This window comes from Lytechinus pictus, chromosome 1, assembly GCF_037042905.1.
Source record: "Lytechinus pictus isolate F3 Inbred chromosome 1, Lp3.0, whole genome shotgun sequence".
Classification (NCBI taxonomy): domain Eukaryota; kingdom Metazoa; phylum Echinodermata; class Echinoidea; order Temnopleuroida; family Toxopneustidae; genus Lytechinus; species Lytechinus pictus.
The window spans coordinates 3,596,923-3,617,470 of NC_087245.1; the positions used below are offsets into that span (position 1 = coordinate 3,596,923).

Consider the following 20,548-nt stretch of genomic DNA (forward strand, 5'->3'; position numbering starts at 1 on the left):
TTTGACTTCAAGAGGGCTCTTTTGGCCTGTTCAATTTACAGGTGTAAAGGTGGAAGCCAGATGGAGAGTACCATTCTCCTTTCTTCCACCTTCCCCAGTACTCCATTTTCCATGGGATTTTACCATGGACCATACAACCCCTCTGCTAATTTTTTTGGTGCTATAAATGGAAATAATGGAGGGATGTTTATAGGTCTGTAATCTCTGCAAATAATGCAGAAATCTCTAAGCATTGACCATCAAGCAACCAGTAACTGCATCTGTATGAAACAATTCCGAAAGGCATATAAAGTATATGTTCATGTAAATGTATAGAGCTTCATGATCGAAGGAAATGTGTGGTGCAAATACCTTTACATTCAACCTTTTTCACTATGTGTAGGTCTACATCATGTAGAAATCTATAAATACATAAAGTGATATTCTAGTCAGGATTTGAGGGTAACTTTGATAACAAAGTTATCCTGAACAAGCTGAAGACCATTGACATATGGAGGATACATGCCAACGGCAGTCTGTACTTTACAGGAAAAAGAAGAAGAAGATACATGTATGTAGGGAGTTACGTTTGTTACAAGACCAGATGGATGTTTGATAAAGCTGTTCGTACATGTAAGTTAAGAGAGACTTTAAGAACGACTGGTGATCCTTTTTTATGGTAAATGGTATATTCAATGGCGATGGTTTAGTGCGTAAGAAAAGATCACCAGTCGCTCTTAAAGTCGCTCTTAACTTACGAACAGCTTTATGAAACGGCCCCCTGTATCACTAGATCCCAGTTGTCAGGTTGTGAACATGCTGGTATTCAAACCGAAACTAGTAAGAAAATATGATATAGTATCAAACCAGATGTGTCCTTTGGATTGGTGTGAAGAGAAAAGAGGATATGCTCCATTTACACTACATGGGTCCTTTTCTAAATGATGTATGAAAACCTTGCGTGTCATACATGTATCATAATCCTAGTCCTACGGGCACTTTACACCCCAAATTTCAAATTTCTTGAGGATCTCTGTCTTGGGAGGAAAAATGCATTTGTTTTCTTTTGCAAAATTTGCAAAACATCCTTTATGCTACTAGTTTCAATAGAAGACATTTAGTATACTCTTGAACTGATAACCCTTGGTACATTTCATCTATTACAGTTAAACATTCCAAGGTCATGAGCATGTTGACTGTGAAGAAGCTGTGATCAGATGTGTTTTATTGAAGATGACAAGAATAAGATTTATGTGTCTGAGGGTCTGAGGGCAATAAAGGTACAAGGGCCGCACCTCTGTTATTCGAGAATACTTCCAATCATAGAAATTCTCCACTCCTACAAAGATTAACAGAATTGACAATCAATTTACTTATGTTGTCATGACAAGAGCATTCAATCAGACATTCAAACAAGCCAAGAATTTACTTATGAAATCAGAAATCTGCTCTGTAAATGTAAAATATAAAATGTCCTATTCAATGTCTTTTTAGGTACATCACAGTTAGGCAGTTGTACTTGGTTTTGTCTCACCTGCATAGCAGAGTGAGACTATATGCTCTGCTTTTCCAATGGTGGTGGCATCAACATCAAATCTTAATAACCTAAGGTTAAGTTTTTGAAATGTCATCATAACTTAAAAAGGATATGGACCTAGTTCATGAAACTTGGCCATAAGGGTAATCAAATAATACTGAAGATCCTGCCTGAGTTTCAAGACACATGACCAAGGTCATAAGTCATTTAGGGTCAATGAACTTTGGCTAAGTTGGGGGTATTTGTTGAATTACCAACATAACTTTATTTGAGGTAAAAAATATCACTGAACATCCTTTCAGACATACTCTAAAGCTGAAATTAGAATACCTGATTTTCTCTGATCGGGCATCTGGGTTGCCTGTTTTCTGACCTAGCAAATATTGAATTGCGTATCTTGTCTGTTACCTGCGTCCCACACCAGTTTGCATGCTCATAACCTCTGAGAATTTATTCTGAAAGGGTCTGGGTCAGATGGCTATGAATGTGGAATATAGTTATTGAAAATCTTGATTCCTTAACAAGGTTTCATAAGGTAAATTTTTGTTTGAGTAGAGTGCTTAGAGTTAGATGGAGTGAGGGCTATAGAGAGTGAGAGAGAAAAGGGGGGTATTTGTGGTGCAATGTGGCTTTATTTCAATCAGTGGAATAATTATATCTGGATCTTTGTGTTATCATGTCTGATATGATGTCAAAATATTTTAACATTTCTAATCCATTGATATACATTTGAAAAACATGTTTCTCATTCCTTTTACCCACCATTCAATCACGGTTCTATAATGCTTCTCTTTGATTCGATAATCAATGTGTTCTTAAAAAAAGTTTATGATTTAGCAAGTTCACTACCCTGTTCCTTTAATGTCCTTTAACATTTATGTTTGCATGGCATTTTATACTGCCCAGCCTGGTTTGCTAAATTTGTTTCATTGAAATGAAAATACAGAAGAGGTGACCTACACCCATCCTGATTCTTATTTGATCCTTGCATCTATCTACATGATGATATTATTTTGTTTGTCACTGTCAGTCCCAAGTATTCTTCAGACTTTTCATTTGATTATTTATGAAGTTATGCACCTGTGTCATGTTTGTCTGTAGTAGAGTTCAGATGGAATCTTACTTCTTAAATTAGGAGTTGGTTTGAAGTTTATATTTAATTAATATATTTGGTTATGCGAGGTAAAACCCTAATTTGTAAATTCCATGATATAAAGTTTAACTCCTGACAGCAACATATGCAATATTTTTTAACAATTTTGTTGATGTTTTAAGTCTACATGTATCTTCCACTATAGACCTATTAATCCTAGGTCCATGCTTCTACAAAGTGACTTTGCGCTATGTAAGGCCACCACCGTAACAAGGTCGAGTTTACCCCTGTCCCTAGTTGATGAGAGGGGACAAGTCAATTAAAATTCAGAATATGATATAGAAATCTGAACATTATTTGAACCATATTTTGATCTTGGGAATTAAAATTGAAAAATTGAAATTGAAGATATAAGGTTCCATGACATTTGCTCCAGCGACAATGGCTCCGTTCTTAATTCCACACACTAATGGAATGACCAACTTTGACCCTGGGTTTAACACTAGCCTACCCTAAACTCATGGGTCCATGCTAAACCTAGCATAAAAATCTATTGCAACCCTAACCCTACATCTTATACGAAAGTAAGCCCTAAACAATTGTCGCAGGAGCAAATGTTGTGTCACCTTGGTAGAAGTATGAACATAGCTGGTCTATCCACTGCACACATAGGCCTACCCTTTCACCGACCCTCTCATCCCTGGCCTTACCCATCATCTTGTCTCTTCAACCCCTAAACTATTCTGTGATATGATTCTAATGCTGAAATGATGAATACCAGTTAGTATTTCTTCTGACATGTCGACTGGCTTATGATGCATGGCATGGATAAAGTATTTTTTAGATACACATGTATTTCTGCCATAAATGTGAGAAGGTTTGGAGTGATAGAATCTCAGCTAGCATAATCCCTTGTCTGATGATGGCAGGTAGGGCCCAAGAGGGGAAATCATGAATTGTAGCAGAGAAAAGGGAGAGATCATAGGGAATAGATCAGATTTTTTTTAATTACAATTTTTGATTTAGAGACAAATGATATTCGAGTATTCATAATGATGTAGGCTACATACTTAGACCTTTGGGTTTCATGGTGAGCATGCATTGATGAATAAACAATTATTTTGACAAATTCTGATGTTGACACTGACAGTCATTATGTGTTTAAGGATTGTTAATATCCATATTCTTTCACACAGAAGCCCTGGGAGTTGAGAATATTGATATATATGTTGGCCTGTTGTTGAGAGGAAAGTTGTGGCATTAAAGCTGAGACATTAACATGCTTTTCTTTTTGTTCACAGTAGATTAAATGATTAAACAAGAGATATATATAGTTGCTCTCAAGAAGACCAAATCTCATAATCAATGTATGGATGTTGGTATCTATGTAGTTGCTTCATGAACTTGACAACAGACAGGTCAAGCTTGAGAAGTCTCAGAACTCAGCTGCTATACAAGGTCAAGATGATACCTCCTGGGAGATGGGTAAGGGATGGAATGACAGTGAAAGAGAGAGAGAAACAAGAGAGAGAGGAACGAGAGAGAGAGAGAAACAGAGTGGAGGAGAAGAGAGGATAGCCAGAGCAAGAATGTTATGAGTTAGGGAATGCTTGAGAGGGAGAGAGAGAGAGATGAACGCCAATGAGATTGAAAGAGGATGAGATGAAGATGGAGTAGGGATAGACCATTCCAAAGATGATAGTGAAATGAGAGGGAACATTAGAGGACAAGATAGATGAATGTGTAGGCCATTTAATGTAAATTGATGAGAGGGTACAGAAAGTCTGATCATGGACCTATGGTCAGAGAATGTAAATTGTAATAGAGGAAGATCTTTTAGAATAGTGAGGGAACTTGTTGTTTGAACTGAATAAAATTTAGTGTCTTGTGACATTTCTCACATATGTATCATAACATGGTTGAATGATTCTTAGAGATGATATAAGTTACTACATAAATATTTCCCTTTTCAGCTAAGAGTGTAAGATGAGAATCCAAGGCAATTAATTGCAATTTATTTTCAAGTTTGCCTCCTTTATTGCATGTTGCTTATTTTGTTAAATAATGGTTTTGTGAAATTAAGCAACATTTTGAAATGCAATAATCTTTTTATCTTTTTTATTTTATCCTTGTCTAATTGGAATCATTTTTTTCTTCAGAATAATGCGTTGTTGAAGTGGACTTAACCTTCAAAGACCACCTCCCCCTCCCCTCTAAATACATGTAGGGGAGCTATATGAATACCTGAAAAAAAAATTTTTCAAGTTATAATAAATATTAAATTAACACAATGTGCATTTCAAGTAGTGTCTCTAAGTTCAAAAGAAACCATGAAAATTGCCCCCTTTCAGTCAAAATTCAAAATATTCAAAACTATTTTCAACCATTGATGTACAAACTTTAAACCAACATTTCCTTGCTACAGCTGTGACAATTGTTATTATTGCATATTAATGCTTGAGCTTGCCATACTTGAACTGTGTGACATTCCTGATTACAGACATGTCTACTATCTATCATACAGACAGATAATATGTGTAGGCCTAGACCTTGCAGGGATGTAGATAGTCACAGACTTCTTCCTTTCATGTGGCAAGTTTAAAGGAGTTCAGTAGGGGGTACAGACAACAGATGTTCCTTCCTCAGACCTGCTTTCTATGTCCACTTGGTATGGAGGTTATCTATTGATTGGCTCAAATCAGCCATGACATCTGGCCGCCAAGCAATCTCTTCAACCCTCCCTCATCAATTTATATGGTGTCTGGATTGCTTAGAGATCGGTCACTATGGACAACAGATACCAGCAGTGTTTGGAAGAGAAGGTGGGAAGAAGGGATGGGGAAAGAGTAGAGATGGATAGATTAAAGGATGCGTGAGAAATAGGACAGGTATTGATTTGACGGGATCTAGAATGTAAATGAACATTTGGTATGATATGCTTTAACCTGTTGATGATCGCATATCACTATAGACATCTAATACAGTACTTTAAAGAAATTTGCCAAGAAAATGCACACACAGATACACTAATGATAAATTATTCAGGTAGGATATTAGTGTGATGCAAAGACACTTCTGAAGAATATAATTTCAACTTTGCTCATTTCGAATAGGGCCTATGTGGATTACAAAGAATGTCAACTTTGATAAAAGACAAACTTTTTAAATTTATTATTGTGAAAATGTCTTAAGATCTAGAAAACATTTAATTGGACAATCAAAAACCTTTCTAAAATTTTAATTCTCAAATGAGCTTAATTTGGAAAAAAAGTAAGCTGAATATAATTAGATTGAATACCATTTTCAAAGTTTATCCTTCAAGTTGTTCAGATCTACATATTTCATTTCCCAGTCTTTCCTATTATTAATCAGTGAATTTTTTTTTCTATTATGTATTTCCTTTAAAACCGTCTTTGTTTCGGTCACAGCCATGTTATTGCCCGAGGGTCTACTTACCAAGAAAAAAAAACCGAGACTGGGGAGAAGGAGTCAAGGAAATGTAACTTGTAAACTTCGTCTTTTTCAATTTGTTTTGATTTTGTTAAGGAATAAAAATTGGACAATTTTCATTTCCTTCAGGTCAAATTCACTCCCAATAAAAGCCAGATGACATGAATTACTTTTGGTCTTTGGGATATGGGTGTATTTTAACTTTTGGGGAGAAGATGTAGGTCAGAGTTTTACTGGGATTATTGTACACAATAATTTGAACATACAGATGATAAAACTTTTGTAAAATCATGTTTAAAAAAAAAGAAGAAATATCTTTTGTACACCAAGTACAAGCTTTTCTAAAGTTTATCAAAATTTAAGATCTTTATGTGTAATTTTGGTCCTAAAGCAAATGGTCTTGAAAATTACATTTACAAATTAGGATTTTTGCATAACACACACTGTGCTACTTGGTTTTTCGATTCTTTTATACACATATTAAGTTTTGTTGAAATAAACAAAATGTAATAAACCCATAACTACCTTATCTTAAATTCTTGGAGGCTCATAATTTTTTGGAAATACTTTGTTTCTTCCTTCTATATATAACTCCCAAATTAATAAATCTTAGGCATAGTGTTACCTTATTGTGCTCATTGGTTTTCAGTCATTGAATGTATGAAGTACTTATATAGAAGTTTATTTTTCCTTACGCAGTGTAATACTGTGGGGAAAATCACATTTATTTGGGATAATGATGAGGAATCATTGATTAATGATTGATTGGAGAATGCCCGTTTTTTCAACCATGTGTATTTATTGAACCAAAACACATAGTAAATTTCATCAATAGTCAGGCTAGATCCTCCATTATGCTTTTCACATTGCATTTCCTTAACCCCATACTATCCTTAACCCCATACTATCCTTAACCCCGGACTATCCTTAACCCCATACTTTCTTTTTTTGGATTCACACTGTCTTTCTTAACCCCATACTATCTGCTTAGCCGGGGTTAACGCCTTAACCCCGGACTATCCCACAGCTCATGAATATTGATGACTTTACCATACAGAGCGTGAATAACATGCAATTTCGACTTCTGTGATTGGCTATTGCTTAGCCCCACTTTTCCTTGGCCCAGTTTCGTTTCACACTGCATCTCTTAACACCGCAATTGTGGTGCTAGTACCACAATAAGCCAGCTAACCCTGCTTTTTTGCAGGGCCAGATAGTACCGTACTATTTACCGTGCAAGCCCACTTTGCTAAAACGTAGTGTGAAAACGAAGTGGGCTAAGCTTAATCCCGGGAAATTGGTGGGGCTAAGGCCCCCCCCCTTAGCCCCACCAATTTGGAAAAAAAGTACAGTGTGAAAAGCATATAAGTCAACAGGGATTGTATGCAAGCTAGAACTTCTGTTTGGTTTCTGATCTCAATTGCTTCCAGTCATACATGAGAAATATTTTCTTTAGCCAACATTCTTCAATTTAGTGACTATTTGCTAAGATACCACCTTACAGAATAAGAACACTATCCCTCAGAGCAAAGTCCTTTCTTTATGATATAATGCATTGGAGATGTCTTGAAGAATTGAACAGCACTTGAAATAGAAGTACCAGTGATTGTGTCACCCTGTTTACAAAGCTCTTCAAATCAGGCCAATCCATTGACATAGATCAAACAGACAAGTCTTTATTGTCCAGTTATCATTTCCTCTCATCCGTTTTAACTTCACACACAATACATCGGATACAATGAATCTCCACTGAGATCAGAACTATGTATCTCAAAGACATTTATACCTCGGGCACATTTACTCTACGGCGGCTGTACGGTGAGTCGAAAACAGCCGTTTTTACATTTTTTGTACCAGCTATACATAGGTGGTTTGAATAAAAGTGATTAAAACGGCTGTTTTCGACTCGCCGTACGGCCGCCGTAGAGCAAATGTGACCAAGGTATTAGAAACATGCTATCTGACCCTTTAATCTTATTTTGATATCAGAACATCTAAGAAAAGATGTGATTATCAGGCTGTACAGATAAATTCATTAAGTTTTTGTTTATATCAAGTCAGTACATTGGAGCATACAGTGTATAGGGCTATCTATATGTTCTTGATCAAGCTAATTAGAAACTCAGTATTATCACATACCTTCTACTCTGAATAACATAATTTCTTGGCTCATCTGTCACCTTCAGAATAGGTCAGTGAACATGTATTAAGTTATATCAGTCATCATGAGGGGCCCATATTGAGCAAATCACACAAATGTCCAGCTAAGATTTAAAATCCTTTAATATGTTATATAACCATATAATTTTACTTGTTGCATAATCATTTTGAGTCATGACCCTCCTGCTGGTCAATGATATCTGTAGATGGATGGATGACTAATCACTATGATGTCCAATATGACCAATCAAAGCAGATGTAGATTTAAGATTGACTACAGGCTGAAGATGACTTGAATAATTTGAGTAAAATTGAACAAGAGAATACTGAACTTTAAATAAATCGGATAGAAATAACAAAGTGATTGGTTATAGAGTTTGCATTATTATTAGTGAAACCATGGAGCTTCCGCTAGTAGCTCCATAGTGAAACAGTTGCATACATGGTGACTATGCAATAATTGAAATGTCTCAATTAAAAAAAATAGCTTTTCATCCTGACTCTAGCACCATGATTATATGGAATCTCAGTTATAACATTGTGTTTATAAACATATCTCTCTCATAATAAAATAATTTAGAGCAGTGATCATTTTAAACCAGTAGTCAATTTTAGTTTTACATTCTTGGAAATTGAAATTTGATTGTTATTTCTCATTATATATGAAAGAAAAAGCGAGAAGTCAGCTTGCTTATGTTGTTGATGATGACATGCATTTAACAGTTTCACAAAAATATACTATATGATCAAGTATGCTATATTATTTTTTTTATCTGATTTTGATAAAATTTCAGTGTTTTTCTATTTCACTTTGCAGTATTTATTCAAATCATATTATTTTGGGGTTTGAGCATCTCTTTAATGGCATGCACTGATGTGCATATTCTACTCTCATCTCTTTGAAAGTTAAAGCAATTGTTTGATGATAATTTAGTAACTTGAAAGAATTTGAAGTATGTTACAAGTTGTTACATACCTCTGTGATTTTTGTCAAAATGTTTAACTTTTGCAAAAAAATGTGCATGTTAATTCATTCACTGTAAACAGTGTAATCAAAGATTGATACCTTTATCTTGCTTATGCTAATGTGAAATTACATAAATGTTGACTTTCCTTTTTTGTTTATATTGTACATGATTTCAAAACTAAATAATCATTTATTGTTTACTTCCCTCATATAATGAAGCTGTATTGTAAATTGGTACAGGGGGAGGGGGAATGGGGTGATTTTGCCCTTGAAATGCTGAAAAGAGCCCTGGGAATTAAAATAAGGGAGCTCTGAGAAATCCCCATTCATTGTCATTTTAAAGTTTATCCATTGATGCAGATTTAGGCAGTAGGCTGTGGAAAGTAGCCCTCAAAAATGAAAACTTTTTTTTTTGCCTGAGTAGTATATTGAGTATAGGAAAACCATTACAAGATATTAGAAGGAAAATTCAATACTCCTGAATTCATACGTCATATGAAGACATTTGAATATGTTAGAGCAGATATGAATAGAGCAATATATCTGTTTTCTTGTTGCTTTATTTTGTTATATATGACATTTCTTGTAATAACCATTATACTGACGAATTTCATTGGTGTAGTACCCCAAGTGAAGAATGGTCTATATTCTATATAACTAATTTCTTTGTGTGTACTTCCTTTCATCTGCCATGATTATAACTGCACTATACTAGTTGTAAAGTGTGTTTGTGTCAAACTATGATGGTCTAACATTAGCTTGTTTCATATTTTCTAATCTTTATTTCCCTTGATCCTCTCTACCTTTACTCTTTCTCCCTGCATAGTCTTGGATGAAGGCAAGTTGTTTGGGGAAGTCCCTGAAGCACCTGTTGGCTTCTCTGCCACACCCTACTCCACCCAAATATCCCTCCGTTGGGATCCTCCTGCTAATGGCTCCACCCCTATCTCCCATTATCTCCTCATGTACGGAGAGGGGAGAGCTTCTGAGACCATGATCATAAATTCGGACATAATGCAGTATACCTTGTCTGATCTCAGACCTGGAACAGACTACGTCCTCTCACTCAGGGCTGCCAACGAGTTTGGATCCAGCAACGTGTCGCTATACTTGGTGGTCTACACTAAAAATCCCAGTGACCCATCCAGTAAGTCCTTCTTGCACGGATACCACCTATCCCAGCATGCCTTGTTGTCTATGAAAACCAGATTGCATCGTCTTTTGTTTTCATCTAGCCTCATTTCAGCATGATCTTTGTTCCAGTATCTTCAGATTTAACTTCATTTTTCATCCAAGTTTTCATTCATTAACACCTTGTACATTTCTGTCCTAACAGGTTTTAATATTTCATCTCAGCTCTGGAGTTTTTGTGTCATACAGCATCCTTTTTTTTAATCTAAAACCATTTGTTTCTTAAATTTTGTCCACTGTTTGTTCAAATTGTAATGGTTTACAATCCATTTGTTTTAGAATTCTCAAGTGAATATGATTATCATAAATGCATGGTATTTATGAACGTTTATCTTCTGATGAAAGGTTGATTTCATATATTATTGTTTTGTAGTTTAACAAGTCAGACAACATAACCCTAACACACCATCAGCTCTGCTGTTACAGAGCCAAACTAATCTGTTTCATACAGCAAAGCCTTGTGACCCAACTAATTTAATGTTTCCCCTTTCTAACTAGTAACTAATGATAAAGCTCCAGAAATATTGCATGATTGTTTAGATTTTTCTTATTAATTCTGTTTCTCTGTTGTTGGTTTTTTTCATGTAGTTTGCATCATCCTAAAAAATTGTTATATGTCTTGTTATGCAAAATATTCATTCAAAAATTGCATTGTTACAGGTTTGCCATGTTCATTGAGGTAATTTAAGATAACTTGTATCTTTTGTCAGAGAGAAAGATAGGAATTGTATGGAAATTTGAAGAAACATCAGGGCATGTATTAGTTCATCCCTTACATTATAATTACTCTACTGCAGATTAAGCTGAGGTTATGAAATATTTATGCCTATTCACATATTTCCAAAGCAGCACTTGAAAATATCTCTCATACATAGGCCTACTATATACGTACATGTAGGGACTTTATATTCTTATTGAGTATTTTGTGTATTTTTCTCCACTCAGTTCATGTAGTATAATGAAAGGGTTTTGTTGTGAGAGTGGTCTATAAGAAATAGGAGGAACCACATCAAAGGTTCTATTGGCAAATCATGAGAACATGTATGGAGAACACTGAGAAACAAATTTTATTAAATAGGCTAGCTTTAATTTGTAAAGGATGTGTGCATTGTACATGTAGGTCTACAGTCTTTAATACTAAAATCAAATGATAATAAAGTCCTATAAAATCTATAAAGGCCAACAAAGAAACATGTTGCCACAAAGGCTCTAATTTATTAATCATTGTTGCATGCACATGGGGGGGGGGGGGGGGTGGTCATGTCCTCCCCCTCTGGCACTGTTTTACTGGAATATTAGTGATTTTTTGTGTGTGTGATCACATGAAGAAATAATTTGTGAGTAGATAATGATTGAAAGAGAAGTACATTTCATATTTAAGTTTAAAAGAAACACTTGAATTCTGAGTAAGGGAGATCTGACAAAAGGAATAAACCATTAAGGATCTAGATCAGGGGTCCGTTGCAGAAAGAGTTACGTTTAAACGCAAGTCAAAAAATCAATCGCAAGTCCCAAATGCGCGCTGCTGATTGGTTGAAAATCAAGTTGTGCATGATTTTTAGAGTTGCAATTGATTGCAACTCTTTCTGCAACGGGCCCCAGTTGGTATTGAGATTTTCATATCACTCAGTAACCAAAAGCAAGGAGGAAGTATTTGAAAGATAATGAAGGTGTATTATTTTTCTCGAAATTGTAAATTTAAATAATGTGTAGTGTAGGAGATGACATATTCAGCAAGATTTAGTGTAAGGTTTATTAGTGTTTTTTTCTTTTTTCATTGAACAGAAAAATGTAACAAATCTGGAAGGTAAGCCCCATCCCTCCAGCCATTTCCTCAGCTTGATAATAAATCAGATTATTTCTCCTTTAGTGCTTGTCCTTACCTCAGGTCATAGGTCATTTCTAGGGTCAGACTCAGTCACAATCATTTTTATCAGACCCTTGATGGTTATCATCTGTAGATCATAAGAGAGATTTATCAGTTGTTTAGACTTGGAAGTGATCTGTGCAGATTCTTGGTCTCTCATGTATGGCAAATATCTGCGTTTTGCTGCAAATGGAGATACTTCAAGATACTCTCTCTAGTTTGAATTAGTAAAGGGAGCTTACGGAAGATAAAGATGTTGTCACTGAATGGTCAGATGAGCCGTGACGGTGTTGGTAGAAATCTTCCTGAAATTTAGTTGAGTTTTACCACTTCCTTTTACAATAGGCGGTTTCAAACCGCCTCGATCACAAGAATCCCCGTTAAATTACGAGAACATTTTTAGGCTAAAAAATACCCATTAATTATTCCTGCATTCACACCGCCCCGAAACATACCCTTCGGGATAAATTCCTGAAGTTAGGAGCATGCGCAGTATGGTCTAATAAGCAGGCAAGGCGCGAGATTCAAAACCACTAGCCCAGCAGCCACCCACGGCGCCCGCGCCCAACGACACGCTGGGCTAAAAGTTCCCGTAAATTGCTTTCACATTGCCAAAATACCTGCGACCTTGGAAAAATCCCCGCGAAAGTCCTCGTAATTTCACCAAGTACCTACTATTTAGCGGGTATTTTCTTTCGGGGAAATTACGCGTAGTTTGCTTTCACATTACCAAAATACCTGGTATTTTCTGATCGGGGTAAATTTCCCGATCAGAGAATACCTGGAACTGACGAACTTCGAGGCGGTCTGAAACCATCTAATGATGGAAGTGGATATTAATACGACACTATGAGAAAATCTCACTGTCACATATAAGGAACTTTCAAAACACACTAACCATTTGTGTAATTCTGATTTCCAATTATATTTTTAATAGTAATCTTCAAAATTTGTACTTTCTAGAGGAAATTCAACAGTAGGTCCTGACAATAGAAGGTCAAGGGGTTCGCAAAACCAGCTTTCCTTGTATTTTTATAATTTCATTTAGATTGATGTGTGTTCTCTTTTATTCATTTATTGGGGGGGGGGTCAGTTTCCCAAATTGCCCTTGAAAGAAAAGAATTAATTGTACAGTAGGAGTTTTGTATTCTAGTCTGATTCCCTAGTTTTTTTTTCACTCTAACTCTGACAACTTCAGCTGTTTGGAGGCATTTTAGCCAAAAAGTTGGCCAGTTTGATATTACCATAGATTCATATATTACCATTACCAATTCATCTTACATCCTGGTACCACCGATAACATCGTTTGAAATAAACCGGATAAGAGTTCTTGATTCATGTCGAAACCAGCCCCAGGCAATGGAATACTCAAGATATATGAAAATATGTCGGATGGGATTTCAAGAGATTTCCTCCTGGTAAGGTAATCCCTAAACATTCTAAAGATGCATCTCCAAACTGACATTTCAAAAGGTGGTTTCAGACCGCCTCGAAGTTCGCCAGTTCCAGGTATTCTCTGATCGGGAAATTTACCCCGATCAGAAAATACCAGGTATTTTGGCGGTGTGAAAGCAAACTACGCGTAATATCCCCGAAAGAAAATACCGGATAAATAGTAGGTACTTGGCGAAATTACGAGAACTTTCGCGGGGATTTTTCCAAGGTCGTGGGTATTTTGGCGGTCTGAAAGCAAATTACGGGATCTTTTAGCCCAGCGTGTCGTTGGGTGCGGCGCCGTGCATGGGTTGCTGCTGGGCTAGTGATTTTGAATTTCGCGCCTTGCTGCTTATCAGACCATACTGCGCATGCTCGTAACTTCAGGAACTTATCCCGAAGGGTATGTTTCAGGGCGGTGTGAATGCAGGAATAATTAATGGGTATTTTTCAGCCTAAAAAAGTTCTCGTAATTTAACGGGGATTCTTGTGATCGAGGCGGTTTGAAACCACCTAAAGAGTAGTACTTTCAATATCTCTTGGTGCCATCATACACACTCAATCACAAGAATACTTGTAAATTAGGAGAACTTTATTCAGGACTAAAAATACCATATTCATATTTCTGGTAATTTGCTATTCCTGTGAAAGCTCTTGTAATTATGAAAGTACCTACTAACTTATAAGTATTTTCCTTATTGAAAATAACTTGCTTTCACACAGGCAAAGTACCAGGTTTATCAGGAGTCAGTATAATTCCTAGTCATAAAGAGTACATAACATTTTGATAAACAGGACATGTTTCAAGGGGTGTGTTTATGCTTTCATTGCATAGACAGAATCAGCGTTTTTAAACGTCGTTTCAGAATGCCAATCAAAACGTGGTGCTGGGAGTGCTGTTTATGCTTAAATTTTCAGAGGCGAAATCACTATCTCCAGCTGGATTCGCATTGTAATTTTCTTTGAACAGGAAAGTGAGATCGAATTCAGCGTGCCCTTTTTTGAAAGTTTATTTTTTCCACGTATTGTTTTGGTCGACTATTATTTAAACATAGAACAATTTCCAATATTTTAGTAATTGCATGGAGCTACTTGACATAGCCATAGAATTTCTACCATGGTGATGATAATAGTAAGACAAAATAAAGAATATTAAAGTATACATAAGGAAATAAGACATCTATTTGTTTATGCTACTGGGGCTTCTATCTTAGCGATGTCTCCTCATCGTAACTCATGTTCCGGGTTTATTGTGAATCCCTCAACATTCATCGTGATGACAAATTAGAACAGTATAGTTATAGTACTTAAATCACACATGCAAATGTACATTGGTCATTATTAGAACCAGGGAAATGAGAGGTAATTCCGGGGGGGGGGGGGGGTAAGTCCCTCTTAGAACAATGTGACTGTATTCGCCCGCGGATTTTCCACCTCACCGGAAGCATGTACCAAATTACGTAATTTAAACACGTTTACGATCGTGGTTCTGTTTATACTTCCCCAGAAACCCTGATTCTGTTCAAACAACATTTTGAAATGTACCTTTTTATGAGTTTACGATCGGCGTTCTGAAACGTCATTTAAATGAAAGTAAGCATGGACGCAACCGTGTTTTGGACTATTCACGTATGGAAACGCTGATTCTGGCCTGAAAAGTGGCAGCATAAACACGCCCAAAGTAATCACACCTCATCCTCATCCTGAAAATCATAAACAGAGTCAATGGTATTTATACACTTTGGATATGAGGAAAACTTGAATTACATGAGATTACAAAGATATGTGACAGGATAAATTCATTTTAAAAGAAATAGTGAAAAAAACACAATAACCCTGTTCTATTTACAGTCCTAAAACTAGTTGAGTGGAAACGAGTGTAGTGGAAACTCGTTTAACATGTAATGGGAACGCTCAAATGGGTCTTGGACACCGTTCTCATTACGCTTTCTAAAACTAATTTACTGGAATCCGATTCAGGAAACCAGTTTGGAAGATCGCTTTGCTAGCGTTCCCAATTGATCACACGAAAGTGGTTTTTAAAATCACTTCATGTAAAGTGGTCTTGTTGCTATGGAAACACTCTCAGTGGGGTGACATTTTTCGTGCAAAATTCGAAACCACAGCGTAGGCATTCTACACCTGTCGTGTGCAGTAGGGCGCTCAAAATGTGCGAAGATCGCTTCCCGAAGAACGGTTGTGTCCTCCCTTACGCTAAAACCAGTTTAACAAGGCAAAGCGATCTTGAAAACTACATTGCGAGGTGGTTTTCCAAACTGGTTTGGAAGATCGCTTCCAAGACCGCTTCGACCGTTCTCACTACGCGTCAAACTAGTTTCCACTAAACTAGTGACAGATAAAATGTCCTACAAGTCCTTTCATGAAATGCTCCCCTTATCAGAAAGGGGTGGGGTGGATTTAATAGATAGCAGTCAGCTAAACAGAAACAATTTCTTGTGAAATAAAAAAGTGTGTAGAATAAAAAGTTTGTTCCACTTTGTGAAGATATTAACACAGTTTGATGAGTCTTCAAACCACATAAATACCAATGCCCCTGCTATCAGTCTGATTATTTCCTATTCCCATTAGATATCAGGAATTGTTTACTGATTGGTGTAATTCAGGTAACAGGTGGATTTCTCATTATTACCTGGTAATATCATGACATTGTTGGTTAACCTTGTAAACTATTTGTTTCCTAATTCTAGAAATAGTTATCACAGCTTCAAAATGCTGCAGCTCAAATTGTAAAATTGTGAAACAAATTCTCACATATAACCCCAATTCTGAATTCGCTGCAATGGCTCCCTATCAAGAATTGGATAACTGTTATTGCATTCATGGATCTGCTCCCAAATACTATGGTGGCCCTGAAGGGACATCGCAAATAGACCAAATCGAGAATTATTCACGACGTCGCCAATTTGAATATTGACGACGAAATTCACGATGTCGTGAATTTCGTCGTCAATATTCAAATTGGCGACGTCGTGAATTTCGTCGTGAGTAATTCGCGATTTGGTCTATTTGCGATGTCCCTTCAGGGCCACCATTTAATACAATCTTTCTTTTATCAATTACATACCCACTTGGTCTCTTCAACATCTCGTTTGCTTGTGGTTACAAAAGTTTCAAAAACTTGGGGGAAAGATCCTTTGCTCATGCGTGCCCCATACTAAGGAACAGACTTTTTGAAGACATCAAAAATTGTATCTCTGTTAAGTCTTTCAAATTTTTTCTTAAAACCTTTCATTTTACTTCTTAATTTCTTTATGTGGCTTGAATACTCTACAGAGTGGATTTGGCGCTTTATAAGTCATATGTATTATTATTATTATCATTATTATGATAGATAAGCATTTAAAATGACAAATTTGTTTCACCGTTGTTACACCCATGTTTATAATTGTTAAATTGATCTGAAAGAAATATTCACAGAAAATGCTTATACATGTAAAATACAGGAATTGGCTGTATATTTTTAATCAACACAAATGAATGAATTTTAGCATAAAATTTGACCATGTCGTAGTAACACCATCAATTCAATGTAGCAACCAACAATTTTTGTCTGTACAGAATTTGATCATTTCAAATGTAAATAGTAATAATGAAAAAAATGTATTAATGTCAATTTTAGAGCTGTGTGTTGTCAGGGCCCTGTATACATCATGTCTTGAGATACTATGAGATATAATAGGCAGGCAGGGAGTCCTGTTATAGGCATTCAAAGAAAATATACCTGTCGGAAAAGCCTATTAGTGGAAAATTCATTTGACAAATTCCATGCAAATTTTAAGCTGCACTTCATAATCTTTAGAGACAAAATTCCCTACAAAGCTTGTATGCTAGATTAGTCATATATGCAAGTCAACTGTGAAATTGAGTAGGTTAAAACTGGTAGGATTGAAGATAAACTTCCATTATGAGTGACTTAAGGAGGAACCTACCTCAATGATTGGAAATATACAATGGACTGAAGAATTATTAGTGTCGGCCTCTACTGTAAGATTTAGAAGTCGCATAAATGAAAAGAAGACCGAAGGTCATCTGCTGAGAGTTACATGCTCTGCAATACCGCATTTAAAAATGTATAAATACACACAATCTTATTGTATGTTTCAGCTGCTTTGTGGGGTCATGGCTTTCATGTGAGGACATCAAGAAGCAAGCATTTGCTTCATGGCATTGGACATTTATACTTGTTCTTTTTCCTTGGTTCTTTCTTCCTTTATATCATTAGACTTTCAGTCAGTGTTGTATGATAAAGAAAAAAATATTGCCAAATAACATGTTAACATGAACTATTTCTGCTAAGGTCAAAATATTTTAAAGCATTGTCTGAGATGAAAAACCCTAATGTGTTGAGTCGTTTGCAATACACAGAGCATGATGATCAGTTTGTTAATGGGAGAAGATAATATCAGAGATTGTTGATTTCTCCAAGTGCTCCAGTCAGTAGTTGGTGAAAGTGTTAAGTGAGGAAAACTAGTTTTGAAGCAATGTGCATTCTAGGGACATTATATATTATTTTAGTTTCCTGTTTTTGAAGAAGTAGAAGTACTTCTTTGATGAATCATCACCATGAACCTTACCCATTAAAGATTTAATAGGACTAAGGAGTTCCTTGATGGGGACCAGACAACAATGTGGTAATATTCCTGACCAATAACAAACACTTCCATTGTCCTGTTTTCCTGCCATAGACTTCCAGGCCAGACATGTTTATTTTGATTCAATTTCTTATGTGGTTCACTACTCTCAATCCCTGTCAAAAAGCTTATCCAAGTTTACCAAAAGTTTGTTTTCACAATGTTCACACCTGAGGAAGTCTAATGCTTCCTTCAGATTTTGTGGGATGGGGTATAAAATAGGAAATATCAAATATTAAAAAAGCTTTGAAATGGTGTAGGCCTATTTATTTCACCTGTTTAAATTACAAGTAATCAGATAATGATAGTTGTAAATCATGAAGACTTGTAGGTTTCCCTTTTAAAACTTACAATTTCCCTTCAATTGTTTTAAAAAAATAGTTACATTATTTCTTACATACATATTTTTAAATGAAAATGAGCTTAAAAGTCAGAGTTGGAAGAAAATACACACATCGGCCAAAATTTTGCCAAATTTTTTCAAAATTTTCAAAAGGTACCGGGGCATTATTCAATCAGAATGTTTCTGAGTACTGCTTTGCAGCAAACTATTCTACTGTTTTTTTATGACCATTTAAAAAAAAGTCGAACCATACTGCATACAATTTTTTGTTCCATGATCATTCATCTAGGTGTAAAAACAACTCTTGGCCACCCTGTAATAAAGGTTACTAGGTCAGTGTTTATTATTGGACCAAACAGAGAAAGTGGGAAGGAAAAGATAGCTGTGAAATATTTGTTGATACTTCTGGAAGTTTTTTGTACCTACTTTTAGACCCAATCACCCATCTAGCAAGACAGCGCTGGTTCTCATAAAGCAGTAAATCTTGTTTCAATCTTCTACGTGATTCCCTTTCATTTATCAGTTTTCTGCAGCAGCTTTCATTTTAGCACCTTCTATCAAGATTCTCCCGAGTAAATTGATTATGGTGAAAGGTGTGATGTTATCAGTATGTACAAATACAGGAAGAAATGGTATTAAATGGTGTCTGCTTCACATCCCCATTCTTGATATATAGAAAAGACCCCAAAAGAAGACAGACTCTACATTCATTGATGTTTAAATTTCAACAGAAAAGAAAATGTTTCCATGTCTCTTTCTAGAACGTGTTCCAAACATGAAAACAAAAAAGCAGACAGAGAAAGAGAGATTAAACATAAATGCCAATTATGGTAACCATCTCAACATGAGTTTGAACAGAATCCATTAAAATGACCACCCAAGTGTCTTTATGTACATGAATGCAAAGTATGTGCCAAATTGTTCTGGTAGAAAATGTGTAGCATAATTGCCGAGACATGAGCAAAGTGAGCATCCAGCAAGATGTAGGATTGGGTAGGATCTATTTTCAAGTACTGATAATAGACTGTCCTTCATGTATTCATAAATATGTGTTGGTGATCTTTGGTGTAACTAGTTTTCAGATAAGAATTAATGATTTGATGATTGTCAGACATGGCAACATGTAATTGATTCAGGTGAGGGTTTTATACCTAATTTCTCGGTGAAAACTAAATGTCTATGGCTTTATGCAGAAGAGTATGTTGATAAACAAGTGTATTTTTATGAGCTGTAAAAAAATCATGGTTGAGCAAGCTGGGCCTATAATTTTAAACTTGTTCATTTAATAAAAGTCAGGTGAGATACATGTATGTGCAGATGGGGGCAGTATGTCTACATGTCTATACTACAATAAGGTCAAGTTGGCTCTGCCAAAGTTAACCATAATTTGTCAAAATAGGGCTAAGGGTGAGATTTATTTCTAGATGTTAGGCAAGTTGAAGCCAAGGATGACTAAAGGCAAAGGTAGATGTGTATCTGAAGTTAGAAGATCAGGGAATTCTGGATATCTGGCAACCCAGATGATTGGTTCTTGAACTTATTGTCATACAACTATTTTGAATCTAAATCATTTGGGGGAATGTTGGCATTTGAGTAGTTGTTCATTTCACCAGGGATGCTCCTATCACTGTCAAGAACATCAATAGAATACCTAGCTTGATGACTCCTTAGATAAACATGATGAAGATGCTGGGATACCCTAATGACCTTGCACACATAGCAAGCATAGCGCAGCACTCACTGTCAATGATAATAATGACCAGGCATAGATAGGCCCTTTGGTCTAATTGCACGTGTAATATTACAACGTTTTATAAAAAAAGATATAGGCCTGATAGTCTCCTTGCTGTAGTGGTTATGGACATCTGTGCTCTT

At 36.0% G+C, this 20,548-nt stretch overlaps 1 protein-coding gene across 3 annotated transcripts in view; it reads left to right on the forward strand.

The window, feature by feature from the left end:
* The first annotated feature begins 10,016 nt into the window (after positions 1-10,016).
* LOC129254262 (collagen alpha-1(I) chain-like) overlaps positions 10,017-20,548 on the forward strand; it is a 100,020-nt gene continuing 89,488 nt past the window's right edge. For all 3 annotated transcript variants that reach the window (XM_064106887.1, XM_064106937.1, XM_064107002.1), the window contains exon 1: positions 10,017-10,333. In XM_064106887.1, coding sequence (XP_063962957.1) covers positions 10,150-10,333 — 184 coding nt within the window. In that variant the 5' untranslated portion in view covers positions 10,017-10,149. The remainder of the gene's footprint in view (positions 10,334-20,548) is intronic.